A 25,670-nucleotide genomic window follows, 5' to 3' on the forward strand; every position below is an offset into this window, starting at 1 on the left:
CAACTGTGCTCTGCAATATCTCTAATTGTGATTCAGTGGTTTTGGTACAACCACTAGCCTCAGACTAGGAAATAGACAGCACTTAAACAGAACTGAAATTGAGCTTAAAGAAAGACAATTTAAAGACGATAAAATAAACTTACGAATCTGAACCATCGGAATCACTTTCATCACTACTGTGTCCCTCTGCTTTCCATCTCTTAAATCTATCAATCAGTTCTGTCAGATAGGAAGTCTTCTTGGCATTTTTCATAATGAATTTGTGCTTCAGAAGTTCTTTTGCAGTGGGGCGCTGTAAGAAACATTAATTATTTAATGTTATGCTAACATTTCGTGACTTTAAATGCTAATAGGGGAGACCTAGTAAGACAACAGGCTTCTAGAGTTAACTTGTATAATATCAGGAAATTAGTGAAACAGGAAGTGAGAAAAGCCAGTAATCCACGTTTATGAGCATGCTAAAAATATGATCAAGTCACCCATAGACTATACAGCTTATCCTTCTACGTTAGAAGGTCACACCCAGGAAAATGACTAATGAAAACTCTCCAATGCAACGTTTCCTTGTAAACTGAATTCAAACAGCAAAAGTTGTACTGAAGAAAAGGATTTCAGATGATTCTCCCCTCTGTTAAAGCTTCTCTTCTGACATTATCCTAGTTTAGATTGCATTTAGGAATCTGCCTCTGCCACTGTAATTTCTTTCAGCATTCTCTTTCCTCCTTTTGAGTATTTTAAACAAAACAAACTAGGATAAAGACAGAGATATTAAAAAGCACCACTAAAATTCACAGTGCAAAGTACAGTCCTTAAAATTATTTCACTCACTGAGGATGCACAATGCCAGCAAAATACTTCACAAGCATAGGAGAGCAGAAAACAAAACTGAAACATCTACACAACACATACACACATTTATCTACTCACAAATGTTGGGTCCTTATTCAGACATGCATCAATAAATTCTTTAAAAGGTTTACTGAAGTCTCCTAATAAAGTGGGAGGATTGTTTTTCGGAATGAGGAACAGAACTCTCATTGGATGCATATCCGAGTTGGGAGGCTCCCCCTTGGCCAGTTCAATTGCAGTGATGCCCAGTGACCAAATGTCAGCCTGAGAGAGGGAAAAGGAACTGTTAGTACAAAATTATGGGCTGCCATGACTAAGTATCCAGTAACTGACATCTTCACATATAATGCATCTATATAATAAAATTAATGTTGGCCTAGGCCGATAAACATTCCCTTCTAACACTTCAGGAACACCTGACTCACCTGGTTGATTTAATCAGTCTTTAATGACAAACATCTAGATCATAATTTTTGCTGCAGTTGGTGTTCTAACACTGCCAGCAAGTTAAATGGACACCTAGATTTACACACTTTTGGAAAACCTTCAGAAATATTGATCTTCTTTTGATGTTTTCCACATGTTAATGACAAATTGCCACAAATTTCCTATGTCTAATTCAGAGTTTGTTTAGGTATCCAACCTTGTTTGACAGCTTACTCTAAATGAACAAGGCAGAAAGCTGAATCAAATCCAGCAGGGGATCACTTAATTTCTTTCCTAACAGATTGCTTGATGAATTTAGCTGGAGAATTATTGACAACTAGTTAGACTTGAAACCACTTGAAGCACCAAGTTCACAGTGTAAGACACAGCAGAATAATGAAGTACTATTTATTTTATCGAAAAGCATCATTATAAACAAATTCTCCCTTTCTACCAAAACTTAGTATGATATTTGGATATCATACATAAAATACTAGTATTTTAAAATTTTTTCCTGATTTTGATTTCTTTTCCCAAGTGAAATATATTATTATTTGCATCTTTTTAGATGAGCCACATTAGCTACTTAGATCACTAAAGGTGTTTCTCGTTTAAAAAGTGTTTGGCTGTAGTTGACTACACTTGGCACAGAATCATAAACCAAAACTACCCACAGAGTGAACAAGAATTATAATTTGCATCTCTCCAATATTCCTTTTTGTTCACAAGACCTAAAATAGCTGTACTTCATAGCAAAGAACGAAACTAACTCACTGTTTATTACTGAAATACCATAACCAACAATTGTGTATTGGAGCAAAATTATTTTAAAGAAGAATATGGGGCTTACAAATCTCTGGCACTACTAAAATGTATCAAATTTCCAGTTTATTTTCCAGCTTTTTGGAGTAGAGAGAGAAGACGACTAAAATTCAGTCCAGATACCAAAACAGTCATCAATATTAGTCTAGAAACTAAAGTGTATGCTATCCAAATCCTTCATCTCTCCTACCAAAGGTTTTTATCTTCTGTACTCTCCCACCAGCCTACTGGCATGGAAAAAAAAGGGGGAAGACATTGCTCTTGCAAGACACTGAGGAGATATGGAACACAAAAGATTAGGTTGCTGGGGAAATGTAAATGAAGGTGTGGTAAAGCTGATCTATACACAGGGCAAGCAGAAGAATTATTCCCAATCTGACTGGCCAACACACATTCTTTAAGCAGGGTAGAGAGCTTTTCCAAAATGCCCTAGGGAACACGTTACACGGGGACCACTGAAACCCTAAACAGGAGAATTCCAACTTTTTTATCAGCAAGAACACTTGTGACAAGTACACAAATTCCTTCAAGTCTGACTGATGCTGGGAAGGTCTCCTGGAGTGTGGAAGCTTTCAGGACACTTCAGATATCCACCAATTTTTCTTTATATGCACATAATGTAAGTATAGTTTCATGTCTACTATTTGAGAAAAAGCAGTTAGGGAAGTATTACTTTACACATACCAAGGTTTTTATTCTCTTGATGCTATTTTAAGGTTTTGTCTACAGAGTGTGGAAAGTCCAATGCCAGACTGAAACACACTGCTGTTTCACCCACCACATACTCTAGGACATTGTGTGGTTTTACATACAGAAGAGGGGACTGTTCCCTCCTTATTGTCATTTCTAGCACCAGTTCTCAGCTCTCAGAAAAACATGGAAGAACTCTGCTTTTCTACTGCTAGTTTACATAGGGAAACTCTCCTTTGCAATTAGTCACCCATCAAGAGCTCTCATGACAAAGAAAGCACAAGGTACCACAATGCTACTAAGCCATAGCCACAAAGTTACTTCTTATGTTCTCAAGACCCATGCTAAAATTTTCAGCATTACATAGATCCTCAGAAATACCCTTTGAGAAATTATACCCAGAGCTGTATGTATAGAACTGTAAGAAGAAATTAACATTTTGGCCACAATCTTGGCTTTAAATGAACTGCCATGTTCTGGTGGCATTTTACTTTCTGAGTGCTTTATTACTGTTTGAATTAAATGCAGAACATTGAAGTGAAACCAAATCAACCAACCACCCCACATTCAGGGAGTTGCTCTGAAAGAGACATGACATCACCATTTTACTTTCTACCTGAATACAATGACATGTAACTACTATATAAAACCAATTAAATCCTACCTTTAATTTTATTATTTGAAACCCTGTAATTTCAAATCTACTTTTTTTTCCCTCCCTACACTGATACAGCTAAAAGCAAAAAATCAAAACAAATGCTGTTGGATAATCAGATACAAAAAAAAGTTCTACTTACTTTTGAATCATATGCTGACTGCTGAATAACTTCAGGGGCCATCCAAAATGGGGTTCCCACAAAGGTATTTCTCTTAATTTGTGTGTCTGTTAGCTGCCCAGCAACTCCAAAATCAGCAAGTTTAACATCACCTTGTTCTGATAACAAGACATTGGCAGCTGCCAAGGGGAAGTAATATAATAACTAATTAGAATACTGTTTTATGGTTTTAAAAGGCTTTAACAAAGTAATATTTGAAATGTTGCACACCTTTTATATCCCTGTGAATTTTCTTCTCTGAGTGTAGGTAGTCAAGACCTTTCAAGATTTCCTTTAGCATAGTAGCAATCTGGAACTCATCAAATGGGCCAGCACGCAGCTTTGGAAAAAAGACACATTAAAATAATTTTAGTCTTGCATCTAATTTTTGCCTTGCTTTGATTAAATTAAATTTTAAACCTGAAACATTTTCCAAAATTAGAGAACTAACAAAAATAATGTAATATTCAATGCAATATGTCAATATTCTAATTGAAATAGATGCCACTGGAATGATCACCTTCATATCTCCTCTACTGCAAACACACTGAAAATGCTCTTACTCCTCAAACATCCACTGTCTGCTCCCCTCAGCATGCAAAACACAAGAAAAGCAACAACTAACTTTCCAAAAAGTTGTATTTCCTACAAGCAGCAAACACAGCAGACTGAACTTTGCAATTTAGATTACGTAAATTAAGAAAACCAATTTATTTTAAAACAGATTAATCTGTTGACTGCGGGTTTTAAATTTAATGATGCAGTTTTTACTTTCCCAGTATTTTTGATTCCATGCTTGCTTTTGTATCAAGACCATGACATGCTACTATAAAGTTGCTAATGGATTAAGTGTATCCTTTACACATTAGAAAGCTATGCAAATAAAAGAAATTAAAGTGAGCAATCAAAAAAATACCAACAATTCAGCACCAAAACAGTGAACATCCTGAAATTATGGTACGGCAAAGCGAGGCAAAACTGAAATTTTGTTCTAAAATTTTATTCCTCTACAGGTTCAGTGATTTAAACTGGCACTAGCAATAGCTATTTCCCTGTTTCTGACACTCCACAGAATACAATCAATTACTCAAAAGTGTTAAGAGTACCTCACAGCCTCTTCCTCAAAAGGGCCAAGTTCTAGAGCTACAAACTACCACATGCTACACCTAATCACTATGCTTTTGATGAGCTGATGTGATGTAATTTCATGAAGAACTATAAAAAGATTTGTGAAGTCAAGCACATACTTCAGCTCTCACAGACAGGACCCCTGTTAGCACAAACATAATTATTACCACTCTGTAATAGTGAAGACATCGTATTTTCCCTTCAGAATCACACAAAGACTGAGCTATATTATCTTACAGGAAAGGGTGGGTCTGTAATGTGGCAGCTGAGGCAGAGCTGCACTGAAACCATGGGGAAACCACATTCACACTCAGTGGACTGTGCTTGTGCACTCCCCAGGCTATACCTCTATGAATGCCACACTATCTCAAGTAAAAGGCACTTTCATGCTTAACTGAAAATACCTGAACATGGAAAACCCAACATCTTTTAACCAGTTAAAATTAACTGTCTGTGGACACACTCTCCTGATTCATTCCTGAGACCCAAAGCTAAAGGAAATGTTTTTTACTGAACTGTAATAAATTCTACTTGGAGGAAGTGGGAAGAGATGGACAGAGGACCCCAAGCCTCCATCAAACATACAGCAAGAAAAGAACTCAAACTAAAAAAACCCTAAGAACTGAAAACAAATGGATGCTTTCTAATGCTTACAAAGAGCAAAATAGAAAAACTAACATGAATTCAATGTGACAGACCTACCATTCAAATTCACACTTCTAGACCACTACCACACAGCAGTGATGTAATATCAGCTGCCTCTAGGTACTTATTTTTATAAAAAAACACAATGAAATAAAGTTCACTGACACTTATAATGCACAAAAAAAATCATATACTTACAAGATCCAAAGCTGACCCTCCACCCAAGTATTCCATTATTATCCATAGTTTTGTGCCCTGTAAAGAAGACATAAGTTGTCAAAAGTCCAAGGCTGCCATAAAAAATTGATATATAATTCAATAGAATGCCAGCACACTCTTAGGAAACGGCAAATAGAGAGTCTCATTAGTCACCCAGTTGTATGCAATTACTTCTTGTAGAATGATCACACAGCTCCTATGAATTCTAAAATATTAATTAGTAAGTTTGACTTCTGTATTTATAAAAGCAATGAAAAAACACCATCTAAAATGATTTCACTTAAAGGAACACATTTACAGAACTTGGGGGGGGGGTTAAAGTGATTCGGCAGTGGTTTAAGTTTTAATTAGATACAAATAATTATTTAACATGGATCTTTTGAGTTTCTGCACTTCCTCTCTGAAGATGTTTCAACCTCTAGAAGTGACATATTATTCTAACACTGATTTCTAGGTACTGACTTTGTCCTTGGCTTGTCACTGCAAAAAGTGGCTGGTTCATAGAAATAAAACTGGAAACACTTAGTAGCAAATCTACAGACTACTTGCTTGCCAGAGTTCTCTCAAAAGACAAAACTCAAATATGAATCTGTGTGGTACTAGTCAAGAAAATTTCATTAATAAATGTATTTATTTAAAATAAAACCCAATTATTAAAACTACTCAACTGAACCACAGCTGCTGAAGTACCACACACACTGTATAAGTTTCCAGCAAATATTTACCAGTGCTAGTTTCTCATTACAGAGCACAAGCTTAGGGCAGGAGTACTCTTTAAAGCCTCTTGCATTCTCCATTGTATACTTTCCCACCCTATGGCCTGCCCAGGAATGGAAATCTAAAGAAAACTCAGCAAGCAAATAAAGGTGTAGTTTCTGAAAGGACCACATCCAATCATTCTAACAAAGTGTGCTCTATTAGATTTATACTGAATTTAAAAACCACACAATTTATGAGAGTCTATTTCAATATTATGATCTCAGCAGGGAAGGGCTGGCTAATTTTAGCAGTTTTTATAAAGCCCAACTTTGTCAGCTCAGAAGACCTGCAAAGAACTCCTGTTCAAGGCAAACATTGTGGTTACCAGACATGTTTGGAGAATTTGACTATTACTTGAAAACAGTACAGGGTGAAAATGAGTAAGTACTGTTTCTCAAACAATGTCTCAAAGAAATTGCTACTATCCACTGTAATTGGGTGTGGATATTTTCTAGCCAGGCATGAACAACCTTTTTCCTAGCTATTTTCTGTCAGCCAAGTATAAATAGACAGGGCAGAACAACCAGTATCTTTAGATTGTCTCAAAGCTTTGCTGCAAATTCTGATGGAAGTCTCTGGATGTCACTGCAGGATTTCTCCATATCCAAGTCTGAAAAGCTGAGAATAACTTCAGGTTTGTTTTAATTGCAAAAGAAAAGAGAAAGCTCAGGTTGCTGTAATAGTTACAAGGCTAGATACTGAAAACCTTGGTCTAAATGGCACAAATAAGGAAAACAGTAATGGAATTCCAGTCATCAAGAGATTTTTCTCTATGGTACTGCTGGGAAGTCCAGCTGAAGCACTTCAAGTACACTTCCCAAATTTGTGTAACCAGAACATGCCAGAACTATGGTAACTTTTAATCTTTTTCTTGCCTGAACTGGTAGGCGAGTAATGCATTTTGACAACCCGTTAGGCTGGAGCAAAACACTCATTTCAGCTATCTAACCTAACTTATCAAGGGGACCCTCCACACCCAATGCTTTATTTATTGAGATGTTAATTGCAATCCAAGTGCAATAGGGGATGAGGAGACAAATTTAGATCCTGACCTTCTACAAATATGAAATAGCTACAAATATCTACAAATATCTCCATCAGGACTTAAATTATCTTACAATCACAAAAGTTGCAATATAGCTGAAGCTCATATGATTCTACCCACATTAGTGAAAGCCATGATATAAAGGTAAAACATTTTATTATTGTACACAAATGTGTTTATTAAGGTGCATTCTTTGACTGCACATATGCTTGCACATCATCTACCAGTATGTTTAGAAAACACTATTGATCTTGCCAGACACCCAAGGAAAATTTAGGAAAAAATTACTAATACCTAAGCTTTGAGGTTAATTCAATGGGAAACTCCCATTTGAACCTCAACATATCCCACATTACCATGATATGGGGCTTTTGTACCTTTTGTGTCACAATAATTAGCATCAACTTAATCAAAAGAACCTCAAGGAAACAGACTTTGCCATCTTGTACCAATGATGACTAAAATACCTGATAACAGACAAGGAACATTGCACTGCTAGGAAAACTATTAAAGGACTGTCCATATTTTTAAAATCACAAACAAGCAAAAAAAAATAGACAGACAAACTCTCAAAATACTTGTTATTACTAAAATGAAAAGGCAGAATAAAACAATCTTTGCACAATGAACAAAGCCAATACCCTCTTTCCCCTGAGGAGTCTCAAGCTAAAAGACCTTAAACTAGCAGCCAGGGATTAATCTAGTCTAAGAACAATTTAGATAGAAGATACTACTTAAAAAGTTGCTTTATTTATTTTTAATTACAGAATTAAAGGTCTTCATTTATTTGTGGATCTTTTTATTCATTTACTTGGGGAATAGCAAGCAGCAGAATTACCTATCATGCTACTCTGGGATAGAAAACATTCCTGTGAACAATTTTTTACTTTTTTTTTTTTTTTTTTTAAGAGGAATTTCTTACAGGAATGAGAAAGTAACTGCAATTCTACAAACATCTCACCGAACTCCATGCACAGAAGTTTTCCTTCCCCAAAAACTTTCCAAGTGTGAAAAGTAAACAAGACATCATCATTAATATTTCGGAATGTATCCATTTAGAACACAAATGGAAAGAACTCATATAGTGGTGAAGAGAGTACAGTACTGCAGCATTAACATAATCCTACATTTGCCAAGATTTTTTTTTTTAAATAAAAAAAAACCTAAGCAGAATTTAATAGCTATGTAGCACTGATAGAATAACTAGACTTTACTTTCCACACCTATATTGCTGTAAATAATGATAAGACTATTTTCTTTCCCTATTCAATCCATAACTTATAAAGCTTTTTCCACCCCCCATCTCTGAGAAAACAAAGAACAAACAAAACAAATCCCCACCCAATCAAAGTTTAATTCCTCCATTCATAGCTGCTGAAATCACTGTTTAGTTCTGAGATTTCACAAAACACTTTTTCAAGCAAAAACATTTCCAAGTAAAAACACTTTGCAAGACTTACTTTGACCTGTTTGTACTTCAGGGCAAACAACTGGACTTTTACAGCATAAAGCTGAAATTATGGATATCCAGGAGAACAAAATTTAGGACTTGGCTCAACACAGAAAATAAAGGACTGTAAAAAAGGCCAATCATGTCTGGATCAGCAGTACCATTTGTGCACTGCTCCAGGGGAACCTTACAAGTTGAACTCAAAGTTATCTTGCAATGAACCTACTTGTTCTAATATGCTGCGGTGGTAGAAAGTAAATCCTACTTCTCAGACATTTATTACTTATTCACAAACAAAACAAAAATCCCACTGATTGAGTCCAATAAAGAGAAGCAAAAATGGGTTATCAATGGCAATTTGTATGCTTACTCAGGTGTGAAGAACTCATAGTAAACAGCAAAGCCACTACAGTTGTCTTACATTAGCCAAAATGAGAACTTAGTATTTGGAGTATACTAAATATACTGGAAATATTGGGAAAACAACTTGTCCACTCAGTATTAAAATATAAAAGATTGAATACTTTTGCAATTTAAACAGAAAAAAGCAAAATCTACAAAGAATATTACTAAATAAATTCTGCAAATACTTTTACATATAACTGAAAGATACAGCACAAGGGTGAGACAGAGAACACTGATCAGAAATATATCTCTAAAATGTACAAAACCCCACTACACCTTAAGAAAGCAGAAATGCTGAGAGAGAGACCAAGCACCAAAAAACAGAACCAAGCAGAAAAACCTCCCAAACTGAAGCAAACAAACCAAAACCAACAAAAATCCCAAACATAAGCACATAACCCCTCCCAGATACTTAATATACTCTGAGCTATCACTAAAACATTAGTTTACATTAAATGTTTTCAGGGATTTTTTAAAAGTCACCCAAAATACATCAGCAGCACAAAACATTTAAGCAGCATTTAAGGTGAAAAGTTTTACTCAACATTTTGGTTTTCTGTAGGTTTTCATTTTTGTTTGTTAAATTATGCCTTAGATAACATTTCACACAGTGGTTACATAACTCTGCTGATGTCAGTGTTACTTCGTCTCAGGCCCACTAAGCTGCATAACTGCCAACACATCTTGCATGGCACAGGGCTTCTTTCCACACCAGGAACAGCTTTTGCTTCTGTAACTACAAAGGTGTATTTCTTTTCTTTTGCTCAGAAAGGCCACAAAATTGTGCTAGAGATTGTGGAGGGAGGAGAGAAAACCAAGGTTCAAAAGCAATGGCAAAAAGAATCCTTTATCAACTCTGTTCATTCTTTAGTCATTCTGTGCAAATCCCAGTCCCAAACAGCAAGCAGCAAAAAGAGAAAAATGAAATTAAAACCTCTGTTCAAAGAAAAATAAAAACCTACTAAAAATGCCAATTTGGCATGATAAATCTTCCCTAATTTTAGATGATTTTCATAGCAGCATTCTAGCAAATCTTTTGCAATATTATACATTACCTTTAAATATGATCCATAGTATTTTGTTACATAAGGACTATCACACTGACTTAAAACAGTTATCTCTTGCTGTATATCTTCTATTTCATCTTCTGCTTCCTCAAGGTCTATGATTTTTATGGCAACCACTTGCTGTGTCCGATTATCAATTCCTTTGAAGACCTCACCAAAGGAGCCTTTCCCAATGCGTTCCAATTTTGTGAAGAGTTCTTCTGGGTCTGCTCTGTGGTTCTAGAAAAAGGAAAAAAAGGGAAAAAAGACACATGAGTTGCCTAATTTACTTCCAAGTTATTGGCCCTCATTATTCCCCAAGAAGCACGCCATCCAGACTTATCATCATCAGAAGGGTTGCATCAGGTAAATTTATTTCCTACACACTACCTTCTAATTCTAGTTACAGAACATACATTATGCAATTCTGGCAAAGGTAAGTGAGCCTTACCAGGGAGGGAGTCAGATACAAACCTCATTTCACTTCCTCACATAACAACCTTTTAAAGAATAGAGCTGTTCTTAACATTAATCCTGCCTGTGCAGGAATTGTGAAGACTGGGGAATGCAATTACTGGCACAGGACCACCACCAACACCATCCAGGCAGAAAAGGCTGGGCTTCCCACCTGGCCAAGAGCCTGGGGCAGGCACAGCTCCCTGTCATGTAACACAGCGAGGGGTGCCTGGGAGGGGATGGCAGAGCCCGAGATCAGGTGAGACCAGAGGAATGAGAAGCTGTCATGGAGTGCTGAACACATGGCATTGCCCAGAACTGGCTGGTATCACCACACATGCCTTACAGAGGGGAGCAGAGCACTGCTGAGGACACTGCTGGTTTGGAATCTCTGCTGAATAACTACTCTTAAAATCAGCAGACTGGTTATTATAAAAATATTTTAGATTTCTTAGTAGTCAAATAGATTTCTTAGTAGACAAGTAAGTAAATTTCTAGTAGACAAGTAGTCAGGAGGGCAACAAAAAGGAAGCAAATTCTCATTTTGCCTTCAAGATAAAGCAAGCCATGTAGCTGCTTAGAGAACCTTGCATATCTGAACATCAGAGCCCTGGCTTGTGAAGGACGTGGATGACACACTCCACAGTTTACCAGCACAGAACTTGAGATCAGAGTACAAAAGTTTACAGAGAAATATTTTGAAGAGGTCAGACAGACACACCAAAAGAACCAATGCTTTGCACAGCAACAGAATTAAATACCTTACTGCTATCAGAACTGGGCAACTGATTGCACAAATCAGTGTTGAATAAAGAAACGTCGCTGCCTGAAAAAGCCCTCTAATTCAGTAAGAAAATTTGAAAACGTGGAAGAAATGCTTTGCTTTGCATCTCTCTCACATTCCAAAAGTCAGAACTAGCAAAAGAAGTGGCAGGTTTGGCAAAAGCAGACATTTAACCTAAAGCACAGATTACCCTACACAACCAAATACTCAAGTATGAACTTGAAACTCCAGAAAATAACTTTACATTGTGGTGTTCTTGCAAATTCCTGAGAAAATCTTTACTGGGAAAAAAAATGCATTAGTACTTTAAGCTAGCCCAAAATGTACAGTCCCATTTTCTTACATCTGGGCCCTTAGTGTTGCTTCTTCCCTTTGACCAGAACCAGAATTTATCCCAAAATATGATGAAATGAATCAGGAAACAGATTTAGCTAAGAGTTAACCATATGATTTTCCAGGTTTATTTTCAGCTGAATCAGTTCACTGCTCATATATACCAAGCTGTTATTTCTGCTATCACAAGAGGAGGGAACATGAATTACTACAGCAGGTTCACACTGATCTGTGGAGGTAAGATTTCTAGATTTTGCAAACAGACAAGACACACTACTGCTGCTCCTGACCAGCACATTACAACTGTGGAATGAGGAATTCCCCAATGAGCTCTACAACGAGCTCATTGCTACTCTGCTCCATTAAAAACAATTCCTAGAAATAGTTAAAACAAAAATATTGTATTTTCTTCTGTTGATAGATACAGTGAAAGACCTAAAAGATGAACAAATATATAATCAAAGCAAACAATAAAAAGAGAGAGAGGGAGAGGAAGCTATTTGGTCTGAAACCTGGAAGAACTATTTTTTTTATGGTAGGAAAGAAAATAACTGAAGCCTTCAGTGCTCATAAAGCTTTTAGTTAAAATGGTCACAGAACAGCAGTAAATCTTCAGACTGTCCAAAAAGAGACACATTGCTGTAACTACTGCACCAGCTCCTGCCATCATTTTATTGCTAAAACTAAAAAGAATATTTAAAAAAATCTGAATTTAAAATCCATTTTCGGGCATGCTCCAAAAAGTTATTGTAGGGACAGGTGTGGCAAAAGCAGCAGTGACTGCCACCCAACCTTACCCTGCTGCCAGGTAAGATGCCAAACTGTCCTCTAGCCAGGAATCATTTTTCAACTGCATTAGTTACAATAAGGAATAATTAACATATAGTTCTCCATTTACAATAAACAAAGAACACACACTTCCAAGAAACAAGAGAGAAGACTGGCAATACTTTTTATTGATGCTTAAATACTCATCTTCACAAAACCTAGCTTCAATTTAAGACATACTTGGAATCTGAGATTCCAGGAGCCATTAATACTAACAGGTATTGTTCATTTGAGATTAAACCTGTTTAGCACTTCCAGTCAGATAAAAGAAAAGCAATTTAATAACAGACATGCTCAGCTAATCCAGCCCTTCATGAATGCCTGATCACCTCAAAGGACAACACTTGGATTTTGCTGGGGGAGAAACCTTAAGTAGAAAACTCCTCAGGCTCCTCAGTAGAAAAGCACATCACTCCATCCTATACACCTACTTAACCACCATCAACAGAACAAACCAGGCCTACAAATTCTCTCCCCCAAGCTACTTCAGGTGAATCAGAGCTTTGAAGGCTATTTTATCTTCCAACAGCTCCTGATGCCATTATGTGTGAGTGCTGGAGTACAGGGAGATCAGTCATGGCTGGACTTCCCAGCGCTGCAGAACTCCATGTACATATCCCTGGGAGGAGGAGGTGGAACAGAGGGGCATCAGAGGAGAACAAACTGTGCAGGACTACTTCAGGAAACAGTCACATCTTTTCTATTCTCAGAAAATCCTCTCACAGCAAGCACAGTCAGCTTTACAGCTTCTGTTACTCACCGAGGCTGACAAGGGACTGTAGGACACTCCAGGATAAGGACAAATATTTCCGACCAACTACAGCGAATACTGAGATAATGTCCTTTGGAAAGACTTCAAACTTGTAACACTACATAACTTAAAACATGGCCTGAGAACAAAGACTGCATTTTGGAACAGATTTGCTTTTACCTTTCTTAATTTCCTTGTCTTTAAGCCTACTGTTCTACAGGAATGTTTTTCTGTAACTAATGAAAACAAAACAAAACTTTAAAAGACTGCTCCATAAACAAATGTATTGAAAAGGATGGAGATATATTTTATATAAATATAAGTGTATATGCATTTATACACATCCTCAAAACATACCAGTAAATTTCTGCAACACAGCTGCCAGCTAAACTTCTAATATGATAGAAATTAATATTTTTAACACTATTAACACTCCTGAGCAAAACCACCCATTTTTATTCCTTGTTGTTTCACAGATTTTTCACTGAAAGGGAAAAAAGCTTTGAAAGATGCTTGCACAAATAACCAGTATTTTTTTTTTTTAATAAATACTGGTTTCCATGGGAAGACAAGTCTGTTGGGCAGCAGATGGTAACAAGACAATAAGCAGTATATGAACTCTATCATCACCTCTCCAAAGATAATACCTGCAAGTGGACAAATCAGGCAGAGAATATCTCACTCTTTCCCTCCCTAAGCCCAGATCCAGACAAAAGCAGCAACAAGCACAGGCACATTCACATGCCAGCCCCAGTCCTGCCAGTGTGACTAAGAGCACCAGCATGAGCGTGACAACACAAGCCCTCTCTGCACCATTTCACCAGCCTGGCACAGCCACACAGCCTGGGGCCTTCAGGAAACCTCTCCTCCTCTCTTATTCAACCTTACACCATCACTCTATGTGTTTATACACATGTGTATGTGCACACAAAGTCACACAATCTGGCTCCAAAAGGACCTCAGGAGGTCATCCAACCTTATCACTTGCTCAGAAGCCCCAAATAAAAACCACTATAGCATCATTTTTGCCAGCATACTTCTTTTTTTTTTAACATAATTTTTGTCAGTTGCTGCGTCAAGCATTCTGCCAATCTGGCTTATATAACCTCTTTCCTTTGATTCCAATAAACACATGTTTCTGAAGCAATGTCCTGGTTGTGCTCTGCTACAAGACGGACTTGCTGACTCTCCTTTTCACCTCTGACCCTGTCATGTACCTGGTTCTTCAGATTCTGAATTCTTTAAAACAAACTTAACGCATACTGAATATATAACTTCCAAGATTATACAGAAATCTAATGACACAGACCAAATTAGAATAAACTGCTGTGTCCAGATTTGTTGGTACAGGACAGCTCTTTTACAAAAACAGGCCTTCTGAAAACGCTCATAAATTAATTTCATTCAAAGGCACTGAACACAACTGAATGAAAAAAAAAAAAAACAACAAAACCTTCAAAGTATCCTGGACAGAGACTGAACTAATAATTCTTTGATTCTAACAAAATCAGGCACCCAACATCCTCTAGGATTCCTAAAGCAATTATTTTAACAGTCTTGTGAGATTTCTTCTAAGTAGTCTGTCAGTGTGAGAACATATATCCTCTTGTCTTTACAGTATTCCTAAAACCTGACTGAAAAATGCTGTTACACTATGAGGACTTTCAAGCATCTCCCAGGCTTTATCAGGAACAAAAGTTCCCTCAGAATTGTAGCACTGCTACAGAGCAGCTCACCTACATTATCCAAATATGTATTAAATAAATATATAATAATTAGTTCAAAGGACTTTATAAAAGGTTAGTAAGAGAAGCCCCACAGAGTGTTTACTCATGTTTTTCAAGCACCCACTACTATGGCAGCCTAACAGGTCCTGGTATCTTTGGAAGCCATCAGAATTACCTGTGTTTAAAAGACTGACATTTCAAACAAATCCATTTGCAGGCATTTACCTATTCTCAGATAATAAAGTACCTCTCAATTTTTTCTTCTGTTCAGACTCCCCAAAAATAAAATTAAGAGGGAGTAAGATTGACAAACGTAATATGCTACAGTACTTCTTTAAGAGTAATGTCTTAATCAACAGATAAATTCCTTATCTCTTGCCATACACTATCTGCATGTTGTTTCAGATATTTTATATATATATATATACACACTAATTATACACCATGCATATTAAACCATGTAACAATATATATTCACATAAATTATATATATTTTCATATTTTACGTGCATATGGAAAGTTACTCACAGAAAGTGCCAGGCATTAGTGTGTGTATACATAGGCATGTGTGTGTGTATACATAAAAATTTGAATAGTTTGAAGTTAATCAAGGCACAGGTGCAGATCCATTATTACTTAAAAAGAATAAGAAAAAATGAACCTGCTGACATTCAAAACAAGGGCAGAACCTGTACACACCTATTTTCTTCATCTTGAACATATACACACTTTTTGTCCAGCTGTTTTGGCATATAAATAAACTCTGATGTTGCCCTGCAGCCCTGTTCAAAACTAAGGTATCAAGATGTAATTATATTTACTGGAACTGTATGATACACATGCAGAGAATATTACTTTAACAACAAAACAATTTGATTTAATCAGATTTTTACATTATCTGCAAGTTTTTCTATTCAGTGGGTAAGAAAAACTGATCTGGGTTTTGCCATCCTTATATGGGACCTGACCTCCATTAAACCCTTTATGAAACATCTCTCTTATCTGACAAGACTCATTGCCATTTTTAGTGAGAACCTAGGGAACTTCATAAAAAAGCAAAAACAGCAAGAAAAACCTATGTGGCTGTTTTCATCAAGTTAGCCATAAGGTGAGCTGCTTGAAAATTTCTATGACTATCAAAACTCTAAAATCAGCTTTCAAATCCACCTACTGTCAGATTTTTAAGGAAAGAATTACCTTCATATTCAAACCACCTGACCTGTGGCAGATGCGAGCTGTCAATTGTACGTTATGCTGAAAATGGAAACCACTGAACTCACTTCCTCTATTCTTAGCTTTTCTTTCACACAACATAAAGCAGCTTAGGCAAAAGCATAAATAAGCACAAAAAAAGACTAATACCATATGTTGCAAAGATTAGCTCTTTGACACAAGGCAATTTAAAACATTTACACCAATTATTTATAAAGAGTACTCTGCACTGAGGAAAGGAAACAAAGAGCAATTTCCCATGACAGTGAGTTTCTCTATAACTGATATCCTACACATCCTACAGTTCAAATGGAGTCCCACTTGGCTTCTATTCTATGTATCAATACCTTTTAACTACCTAGTATACTTTTAAATGTCCTCAAACCACTGCATACAGCTGCATAATCTCCAGTCTGTTCACATCTCTGAGGAGCACAGCATATTAAAAAAAACCAGAGAAATTAAGGTGGGGGGACACACAAACTACATGATTGAGTCTCTACTATAATTTGAAAAATACGTGAGTGGCTGAATGTTTTCTAGCTAGAAGTATGGACATCCTGAAATGGAGAGAGAAATCAGTTCAAGACATCAACAGGTTGTGGTGTCCCAGTGTATCAACTAACTCTGTTCTGCATTTATTAAGAGTTCAACAACTTGATCTTTCACAAGTTTCATCTTCTCTGTTGAACGGTGCAGGACAAGTGACTGCTGAATGAGTAACTTACCCACCTCAATGAACTAACCCGATTCAAAAGTCACAACATGAAGGACTACTGCAATTTCTCCTTGCTTAAGAACACTTGTAACCTCTCCACTTTAAGAACTGCTTTGAAAAATGTACTCTGCAGAGAGATTTCAAAGACCACATCTAATAGGAATATAGAAAAATAACCATTTATGAGCTGCAGCCTACTTTTAGCAGCGTGCCCTTTCTTTCAGCACCAGCCTGCTTATCAGCACACAAACATTTTTTTTTTTAATTTTTGCCACACCCATTTAAAGGAATAACCATGTCAGAACTCTGCCAGCAATACCCTGTATCTTTACAGCATTTCAACCATTTTCCTAATATTTAAATACAGTTAAGTGGCAACATATAAATTTGACAGGCCTTCTCACTCTAGAAGCCATTTTAGCATTTCCTGTGCAAGTCAGAATTTGATACACAAACCTTCCTCCTATAAATAAGATTAGAATTATACTACAAGCCAGCTAGAATACAACAATAAAATCCAGGGTTTTAACTTGCCAATCCATAAACTAAAAAGTAGCAAAAAGACATCAAATATGACACACATTCATACTTAAATCTCTCCATTGAAGAAGTCACTACTTATTTTCAGGCCAAACAAAATTAAAGTGAGGCACAAACAAGCTAGTTGAAAAAGGATGGCTCCAAACCACAGTGTGGGTGGGTTAAAGAGCAGGTCACAAGTTTAGTTACCACAGATAAGCTCCAGGCATAGTGACTGCCTGCAATGAACCCTAAGTGGGACCCCACACTTGCAGGGTATCACCATTTCTTTAATTTGGGGAGGGGCCAGATTGGAGAAAGAAAGACAAACAGCAGTCTACTAGAATCCTACATTTCTGTCCTCTCCCCCAAGGCTAGAGGACCGCAAGCTTGAAAGCTGTACTTTCCTCTTGAACTCTGGCCCTCGATCATATCGATGATACTGGACCTGAAGCTACAAAAAGCACACAAGGAAAAACCAGAAATACAAGTCCAAAACGAGCTGCAAAGAAAGAAATCTCTGCTGCCAGAACCAACCTGCCCGTTCAGGAAACTCCTTTTTCAATTACTTTGCAGCTCATTCATAGCATGGCAAAGCATCTCATTACATAAAAGGCAAGAGGAAGGGGGAGGGGAGGAAAAGAAACACCCTGCAGAAAAAAAAAAGAATCAGATTCTTCTTGCCAACTAGGCTAGAATAAAGCTGTGCAGGAATGTAAAAGTGCTCTTGCTGTGACCAGCTGCCAGATGACACCTTCCTAGGTGAGAGATCAACAGCAAGAACATTTTGCTCCCCTCACAATTCTGTATGTTTTTAACTTATCTACATCAGTAGAAATTCAATCTTTTTACTCAGTGTTTTACATTTAGGCATGCTACACTCATGGTCACTTCAAGCTGTACACTGTTTTTATTATTCTGCATTCAGCTCCCAACACAGAAGCCTCCACTGAAACACAACTTGACATCAAGCAAAGCATAGACACTCTCTAATCCTCCCCCAGTCAGCATTATTCAGATATTCAGAAAATATAACAGTACCCAGTTCAGAGGAAAGACTGCAAAAGATGGGGGAACAGGAGGAAAACAGGAAAAAAAAACCCATTCTCCAGGACTGAACATATGGTCCTTGAATTCTCGTTCATGTAAACAGTGAAGCCAATCTGGGCTCTTACACTCTCCCTTTCCAAGGCTCAAGTGTGAAACCTGCAGATTTCTGCACATTTCTCATTACTTTTTTTCCTTCACTGATGCACAGAGAATTCATGCAGAACTATGACAGACCTTGTTCAGAAAGCTTTTTCAGATATGCTGCCTCAATCAAGACCATTCAAATCCAGATTTCAGCAACACAAACTTGGCTACATATTTCCAAAAACTGCAGTTTTGTGCAATTTTTCAAAGTTTTCCTTATGAAGAAGGAATAAAGTTGGAGCCATGCTCTTTCCTGAGCTATGGACCTAATCAATATAGCCCAACTCTGCAAAAACACATGCACAAAATATGATGAAGAATGAGACCAGCAAGCTACTGCTACCTTGTCAGTACCTGTATTAATAGTTTCTCTGATTCAGTTATTTTTGCCAAATCTATTTGGCTAGCAATCCTGTGGCAGAGGAGATTTCAGTGACTATCACCAGGTGGGCACCCTTCCCAGGATATTTAAGCTTCTCCTTCAGAGCTAAGGAGTGTGCTCAGTGATCCTCATCTAATCAGCAGAACAGACATGTTCCAGAAGAACTACAAGAAGTTTAAATTTAAAGAACAAATGACAGTTCTTTAAATAAATACTGGTGAGGCAGTATTAGGAAGGAATTTTCTTTCCAATTATTGCAAGAAAGAAATAGCAGGATATGGAACAGTGACTCCTGACGTAATGGATACCTCACCAATTATTTCTTCGAAGACACCATACACGTAGACACTACAGCATGACAAAAAATACTTGTCACAGAAACATTTCAAAGCTTCAACTTCGTACCATTAACCTCATCTTCCTCAAACCCATATCTGAATGCTTTTGTCAATTATTAAATTCAGTCCCTAAGAATAAATCAAAGGCAAAACAACAGTCTCGTCTCTTAAAATTTTTTTAATTTCTCAACTTCTAAATTTAAAGACAGTCACTAAAGAGAAAACAAGCAGTACTTTTACTACTGGTTTTAAATCCAGCCTTTCACTTTTATAGATGGCTGAAAGCTGAGGCTCCTACTCTTGGCTATCTTCACCAACACATTTCACAGGTATCATAGGACAAATGCTGTTGCAGAGGCACACTCAGTCATATATACGCCTCCTGGTGCACCACCGAGTTTCTAGATATAAAGAAACATTCCTCCCCTTAATATATGTACCTAAATAAAAAATTGCAATATATTACTGACCTACTGCTTGCTGTACATTCTCCTTTTGGAGAAAAAGGAGAAAAGCAAGATAAAATGTACATCAGAACTTGTAAAGCTGAGACACTGGAGACCAAAAACAGCTAGTGCAAAGATATTCAATGTTAAAATCAGAATAAAATAACAATTCTATCCTTTTAAAAGTTAGAACTCTATTTTCAGATGTAATGTTTTTACTTCTGGGGGTGTATTTATTCTCTGCTAAAAACTGGCATTGTATGATGGTGCAGAACAGCACAGAGATTAAGGTGAACTGGTTTATGCACTCTCTCCAGCTTCAGCTGATTTGCCTCTGAATTCCAAGTCAAAACACTCAATGTGTCTATAAAACTGTAAAATATGCACAGAAAATACTACTACAGGACTGGACTTTTTCTTTTAACCTTGACAAAAGCATCTGCTAAATTCCAGGAGATGATACCTGCACAGCTCCCATGTACTGAATACTTCTCAGAGCTCTGTCTACTCTCCTCCTTTGACACTAGTAAGACGTTACAAAGGATGACTGAGCCGTACTTTTCTTGCCACCAGAGTAACTCACCAGGAGGCATAAGAGGGAAGAACCAAGTTCAGCTAATACAGCCTGAGCTGATTTAGGAATCTACTATTAGCTGCAATAGAGCTTGTAGGTCCTGCAACATCTTTTCTGTTCCTACGAAAGGAACAACTGCAGTATTGAATTCCACCAATATTTTAAAGCAGAGCTGCTTCAAGAAGAAAACAGGCTTGTTCTCCATAAGGCTTAAAATACTCTTCCTGCAGAGTCTACCTGTGCTGCAGCTCAAAGTACCAATCAAGGAACTGAAACTGGAAAAAACACCACAGTCCACATCAACTTAATCATAAGACATCAGTTTTCTAGGCACTGTGGAAATCTCCTGGTGTCCAACAAGTGCTAGATTCTCCTGTTTCCCTTAAGTAAGACATGTTTCTAAATAGTAAAGGTTTAAAGCCTTTAAAAATTTGCTGTAGAAGCGTCTGGATACAGCTCAGTTCCTAGGAGACGAATAAATTAAAAAAACCTTGAATGCATCTTTCTTCAAAGATTTAAGTTTCTCTAACATGCACTTTCTAAACATTTAAGTATTTTACAGTAACACACTGGTTGCTCTTAACAGAAGCCATATTCTTTTAACTTCAGTGCATAAGGTTTACTAGAAATCTGACACACTTCCAAGACTAGCTTTAGGTATCACACATTTCTGATGTGCACTAAGTTAAGAGAAAATGTGTTTTTTTTCTAGGGCTATGAAAAAGACCACTTACAAAATTAAACACTACCTCTCATCTTCCTCTACTTACCCAAGTAGGCATTACTGATCTACCCCGAGCAGCCTGCAGGGAGGGACTCTCCAGCTGCCAGGCTCCGGACTGCGCAGCGCCCTACGGTCACTCTGTTAACTGGCAGCACAGAGAGCAAAGCTCACCTTGACATCCAAGTTTTCAATTAATCAAGCAATCCTTCAATTGTGAATCAGAGTACACTGCCTGACAGGTCACATGCTCCTGGCTGCTACACTTTTAGAGGAAGTTAGGTTCTTTATTGCAAGTTAGCCTGAATGCCAACAAAAACAGATGGAGAGCAGTTCTAAACAACCTTTCTGGCTGTGCTCAAAACTACTGTCATACAGCATCAGGAGATATCAACAAAGCCATGAGAAAGGAAACAGAAAGTGTTTAGATAAGTAGGATAGCAGAGAAAATAGGGATAAAGCCCCAAACCAGGTTCCAAAGACACACATACTAACAAAAAATATAAATGAGAATAATTAATATTCCCACCAGTTAATAAATTAGTATTTCACAGACTTAGGGTTTGGCATGACAAATTAGAATAGGAAAACGGTAAGTTACATTAAAACTCCACCAGCTAAAAAAGGCATTTACTACTTGAGTGATGCTCCAGCAAATTTACAGACTAGTTTAGAAAATTTAAATGCTGACACATTGAAAAGTAGCCTCCCCGTTCACCTTAGAAAGGTTAATTGTTACTCACTCGCAAATGAACAGTTTCCAACCTCTTTTATTTGTAAAGAGTTTTGGAGCATTGTGTGAGATGCTGCCAAGAACATATATTCACCAGAAATACATTAATCTCAAATTACACCCATGAAATGTTCTGATCACTAGAAACAAACAACCCTCTGAACTACGTACTCTATCTGCCAGGCAATAGAAGAGCATTTAGGATTAATAATAAGGAGTCTAACACCTTCTTCACTCCAGCTGTTTTCAGCACCTGGGCTGCCAAAGACACAGGGAATGTGTCTCCTGCAAGCTGTATCCAGAAATGTTCTGTAGGAGTTCAACTGGATTCCTTGAAGACAGTGCTGGTGAACAGGTTTCTCACTGTGAGATCTCAAAGCATTCCAGACTAAGAACTAGTTTGAGTATTTTTATCCCAAGGAACAAAGTTACTGTGACATTACTGAATAAAACCTCAAACCTGACAATCAAGCTCACTGCAAACTGTGCTTCCTGTAACCAGGACACCTTAACTGTGCTCATTATCCTTTCCATTTTCCATCTCATCTTGGATTCTGCATAAAATGCCATAATTTGTGGTATCATGTTCAGCTTCAGACCACTCATGTTATACATACACTGAGTACCTGGATTTTACTGAATGGGCTTAGAAGTTAGGCAGCTGGCTAAGTTAACTCTGTACAATTGCACCAAGGGGAGCCTTTCCAAAGGAGCAAGGAAAATGAATGTGTTTAGGAAGTTGTCTGCAGAAGCAAGAATTGTTAGGTATAAAATTTGGTTTTGTTAGGGACACAAGACAGGTTAAACAGAATGCAACCACTACATAAACAAATGGCTCTGTAACTACTCATAAGGGCAACAGATAATACCACCTTTGGGTCTGCAATTGCTGTCAGGGGACTAAAGTCAAACTGCAAGTCCACCAAAATAACTCTCTGTGATTTTCTGTAATTTTCCATGTTTGAGTTTTTTTAAAGGGGACCCGACTCTTCATAAGGTGAAAAATCTTAAAAGAGTCAAAAAAGCATCTGATATACTTTGGTAATAAAATGTCTTAAGGTCTGGTTTTGGAGTATGGAAATTACATAACATGTTTGTTTTTGTGTTTTTCTTGATTTTTTTTTTGTATAATCAAATGTAAGGGAAAGCATAAGATGACAGTAAAGCTGAAAACTTCAAACTTGTGACATTCTCTGACAATATCACTGTGACTATTCCACAGTGGTAGTTTTAACATAACCATTACATCTTGCATCACAGAGGAACCTGTTTATTCCTTCTTTAATCAATCACCACCCACCTACTTTAACACTGAGCAGAAGCAGGCACGCTTTTACCATTACTTAGATGATCCTGCCTGAATAGTCCAGATAGGTTAAAAAACCCCAAAGGAAACTCCTCCATCTCAGACTGTCATGAAGTTTTTGTGTTTGGGTTAGGGTTTTTTAAAAATGAAAACCCTCTGTATTAGGACTCTTCTAGAAGGATGAGCAGATTAATATCACACCAAATTCTATTTTTTTGTATTCTGAGGGTTTCAGGACTTGTGTAATCACGTTCATAAAAAGATGGCCACCAAGGGAAAAAGTGTGTTTTAATTCTATGCATCTGGATTTATCTAATAGTTTAAAAAATGTTTTTAACATACTCATATATGTTAAGGGCTGTGAGTTAAACTACTAACAATACTAGTGGGGATAAGGATGCTACTAGGATAAAGTTTATTGGTGTAACAATGAAAAAAACAGAACCTTAAATAATTTCAAGGTCCTTTTGTGTTGGCAGTTACAGAAAATAGAACAGCAATACATTAAGCAGATATAAAAATAGGAAATTGACAAACTAGAATGTTGAAACAGAAGTTTCCCAAATACAAACACACTAGAAAGCCCAGAGGCTGTAATTAAAGAAGCTCAGACTAAAGCCTTTAAATCTTTTATAACAAAATTTCTTTAAGATGTTCTAATGCAACAGTTATTCTGACACAATGGAACAACTAGGCTGAGCAGATGTGGCTTGTGATCTCTTATAGAAACAGAAAGTCAGTGAATTACCACAATTTAACAGATTTCAGAAAGCCTAGAAATTATTAGAAAATAGAAAGGTAAACTAAACCATAGCATTGTAACAGGCTTATACTTATAAATATGTAAATACTGTTTATATATCAATTCTACACTTTGTAGAAGTCATAAAGTTACCTGACCAAAAGATATATTTCTGTTCTGAAGCCTCCTGAACTCTTTACTGTATCTCTCACGTACACAGAAATGTATCATAAATGTTTCTGTATTTGAACTGAAAAAAACCTCCGATGTTATACAGGTATGACTATCCTAGAAGTTAAGAGAATGCTCAAAAACACTGACTGGGCTGCCAGTACCTGACAAGAAAAAAAATCAGCACTGAAATTAGCTAATCTTTACATTGATAAAGATATCTGGCTAAATTTGTATCAGATTGTCCAGTGGAGTAAGAATGAAGAGTCAGAGGTATTCCACCTTTCCTATGAAAGTCAGTAACACACCAACTTGTTTGTTTCCTAAGCAGGTAACACAAACATAGAAAAGTGACACCAGGCCTGATTCCCAGGCGAGGAGAGGTGCAGGTTTCTGACAGACTGCGTTCGCCGGTGCTCTGTCCCCACCAGACCTGGCGGATACCACCTCTCCGTGAATCCCAAGGTCCTCCGGGAAGCTGCTCTACAGGCCCAGCGCCAGGATGGTGGGGAAGTCCTGCTGCAGGTCCGCCTGCCAGCGCGCCTGCTATGTCATTTACAGCGCACCCACACACCCTGCGATTAACTTCACTTCGCCTTTAATCAGTTTTAGAGGCTCTTACGTGCTCCTGGATGCGGCGCGGCCACCCCTGAACAAAGGGAGGCATGGAGGGAGGGGGATCCCTTCTCCTCCGCCGGGGTGCAGGTACGCGGCCCCCGAAGCCTCCCGTTGCCTCGGAGCAGCCCCTGCTTCCCTCCCTGCCTCGCTCGCTGCCCCGGCGAGGCGGCGGCCCGGCCTGCCCCGGCCCGAACGCGGCCTCCCCGCGGCGCTTCGCCCACCCGCGGCCCCCCGCGCCCCGGCGGCGGCTCCGCCCGGTGCGGGCCGCAAGCGCCGCTTCCGGAGCCGGGCCGGGCCCGCCGCCTCCATTTTGGGCCCGGTGCGGAGCTCACCTGCATGCCGGGCACTTGCACCGCCACGGGCGAGTGGGCCATGGCGGGCTGCGGCGGCCGGGCGGGCGCCGCCCGCTGCTCCCCGATCTCGGCCTCCTTCTCCTGGGCGGCGGCGGCGGGGCCTGGAAGGACAAAGCGGCGGGGAGGCGGCGGCTTCAGCGCGGGCCGCGCTCCCTCCTTCCCTCCCCGCCCTGCCCGCCGGCCCCCGCCCGCCGCCGGCTCCTCACCTCGCGGCCGCGGGGCTGCGCTGCGCGAAGGGCGGGCGGGGGTCGCTAGCGCCGCTGTCCCCTGCCCGCCGGGCTCCCCGCAGCGGCCCTGCCCATGCCCCGCTCCCCGGTCCCGGCGCGGGGGCGGCTGCTCGGGGCCCCCCGGGGTGGCGGCTCTCGGCGCGGCCGGGGCTGGCTCAGAGCGCCATGTCGGGCTCCGGCTGCAGGCGGCGGCTGCTGTGCGGCGGCTGCTTCCGTCTCGGCTCCGGCCTCGCGGGGC

At 38.7% G+C, this 25,670-nt stretch overlaps 2 protein-coding genes across 3 annotated transcripts in view; one reads left to right on the forward strand and one right to left on the reverse strand.

The window, feature by feature from the left end:
* STK26 (serine/threonine kinase 26) overlaps positions 1–25,455 on the reverse strand; it is a 28,990-nt gene extending 3,535 nt beyond the window's left edge. Inside the window, exons 1-8 of one of the 2 annotated variants that reach the window (XM_021548499.2) lie at positions 25,412–25,455; positions 25,185–25,306; positions 10,309–10,539; positions 5,574–5,630; positions 3,834–3,942; positions 3,585–3,742; positions 928–1,113; positions 144–292 (exon numbers count right to left, since the gene is read on the reverse strand). In XM_021548499.2, coding sequence (XP_021404174.1) covers positions 144–292; positions 928–1,113; positions 3,585–3,742; positions 3,834–3,942; positions 5,574–5,630; positions 10,309–10,539; positions 25,185–25,226 — 932 coding nt within the window. In that variant the 5' untranslated portion in view covers positions 25,227–25,306; positions 25,412–25,455. The remainder of the gene's footprint in view (positions 1–143; positions 293–927; positions 1,114–3,584; positions 3,743–3,833; positions 3,943–5,573; positions 5,631–10,308; positions 10,540–25,184; positions 25,307–25,411) is intronic. The other variant, XM_021548500.2, reaches the window with a different exon arrangement.
* The window catches only part of PLS3 (plastin 3), a 763,062-nt gene that overhangs the window by 625,764 nt on the left and 111,628 nt on the right, over positions 1–25,670 (forward strand). The window lies entirely within an intron of this gene.

The sequence above is a fragment of the Lonchura striata genome, chromosome 14, assembly GCF_046129695.1.
Source record: "Lonchura striata isolate bLonStr1 chromosome 14, bLonStr1.mat, whole genome shotgun sequence".
Classification (NCBI taxonomy): Eukaryota; Metazoa; Chordata; class Aves; order Passeriformes; family Estrildidae; genus Lonchura; species Lonchura striata.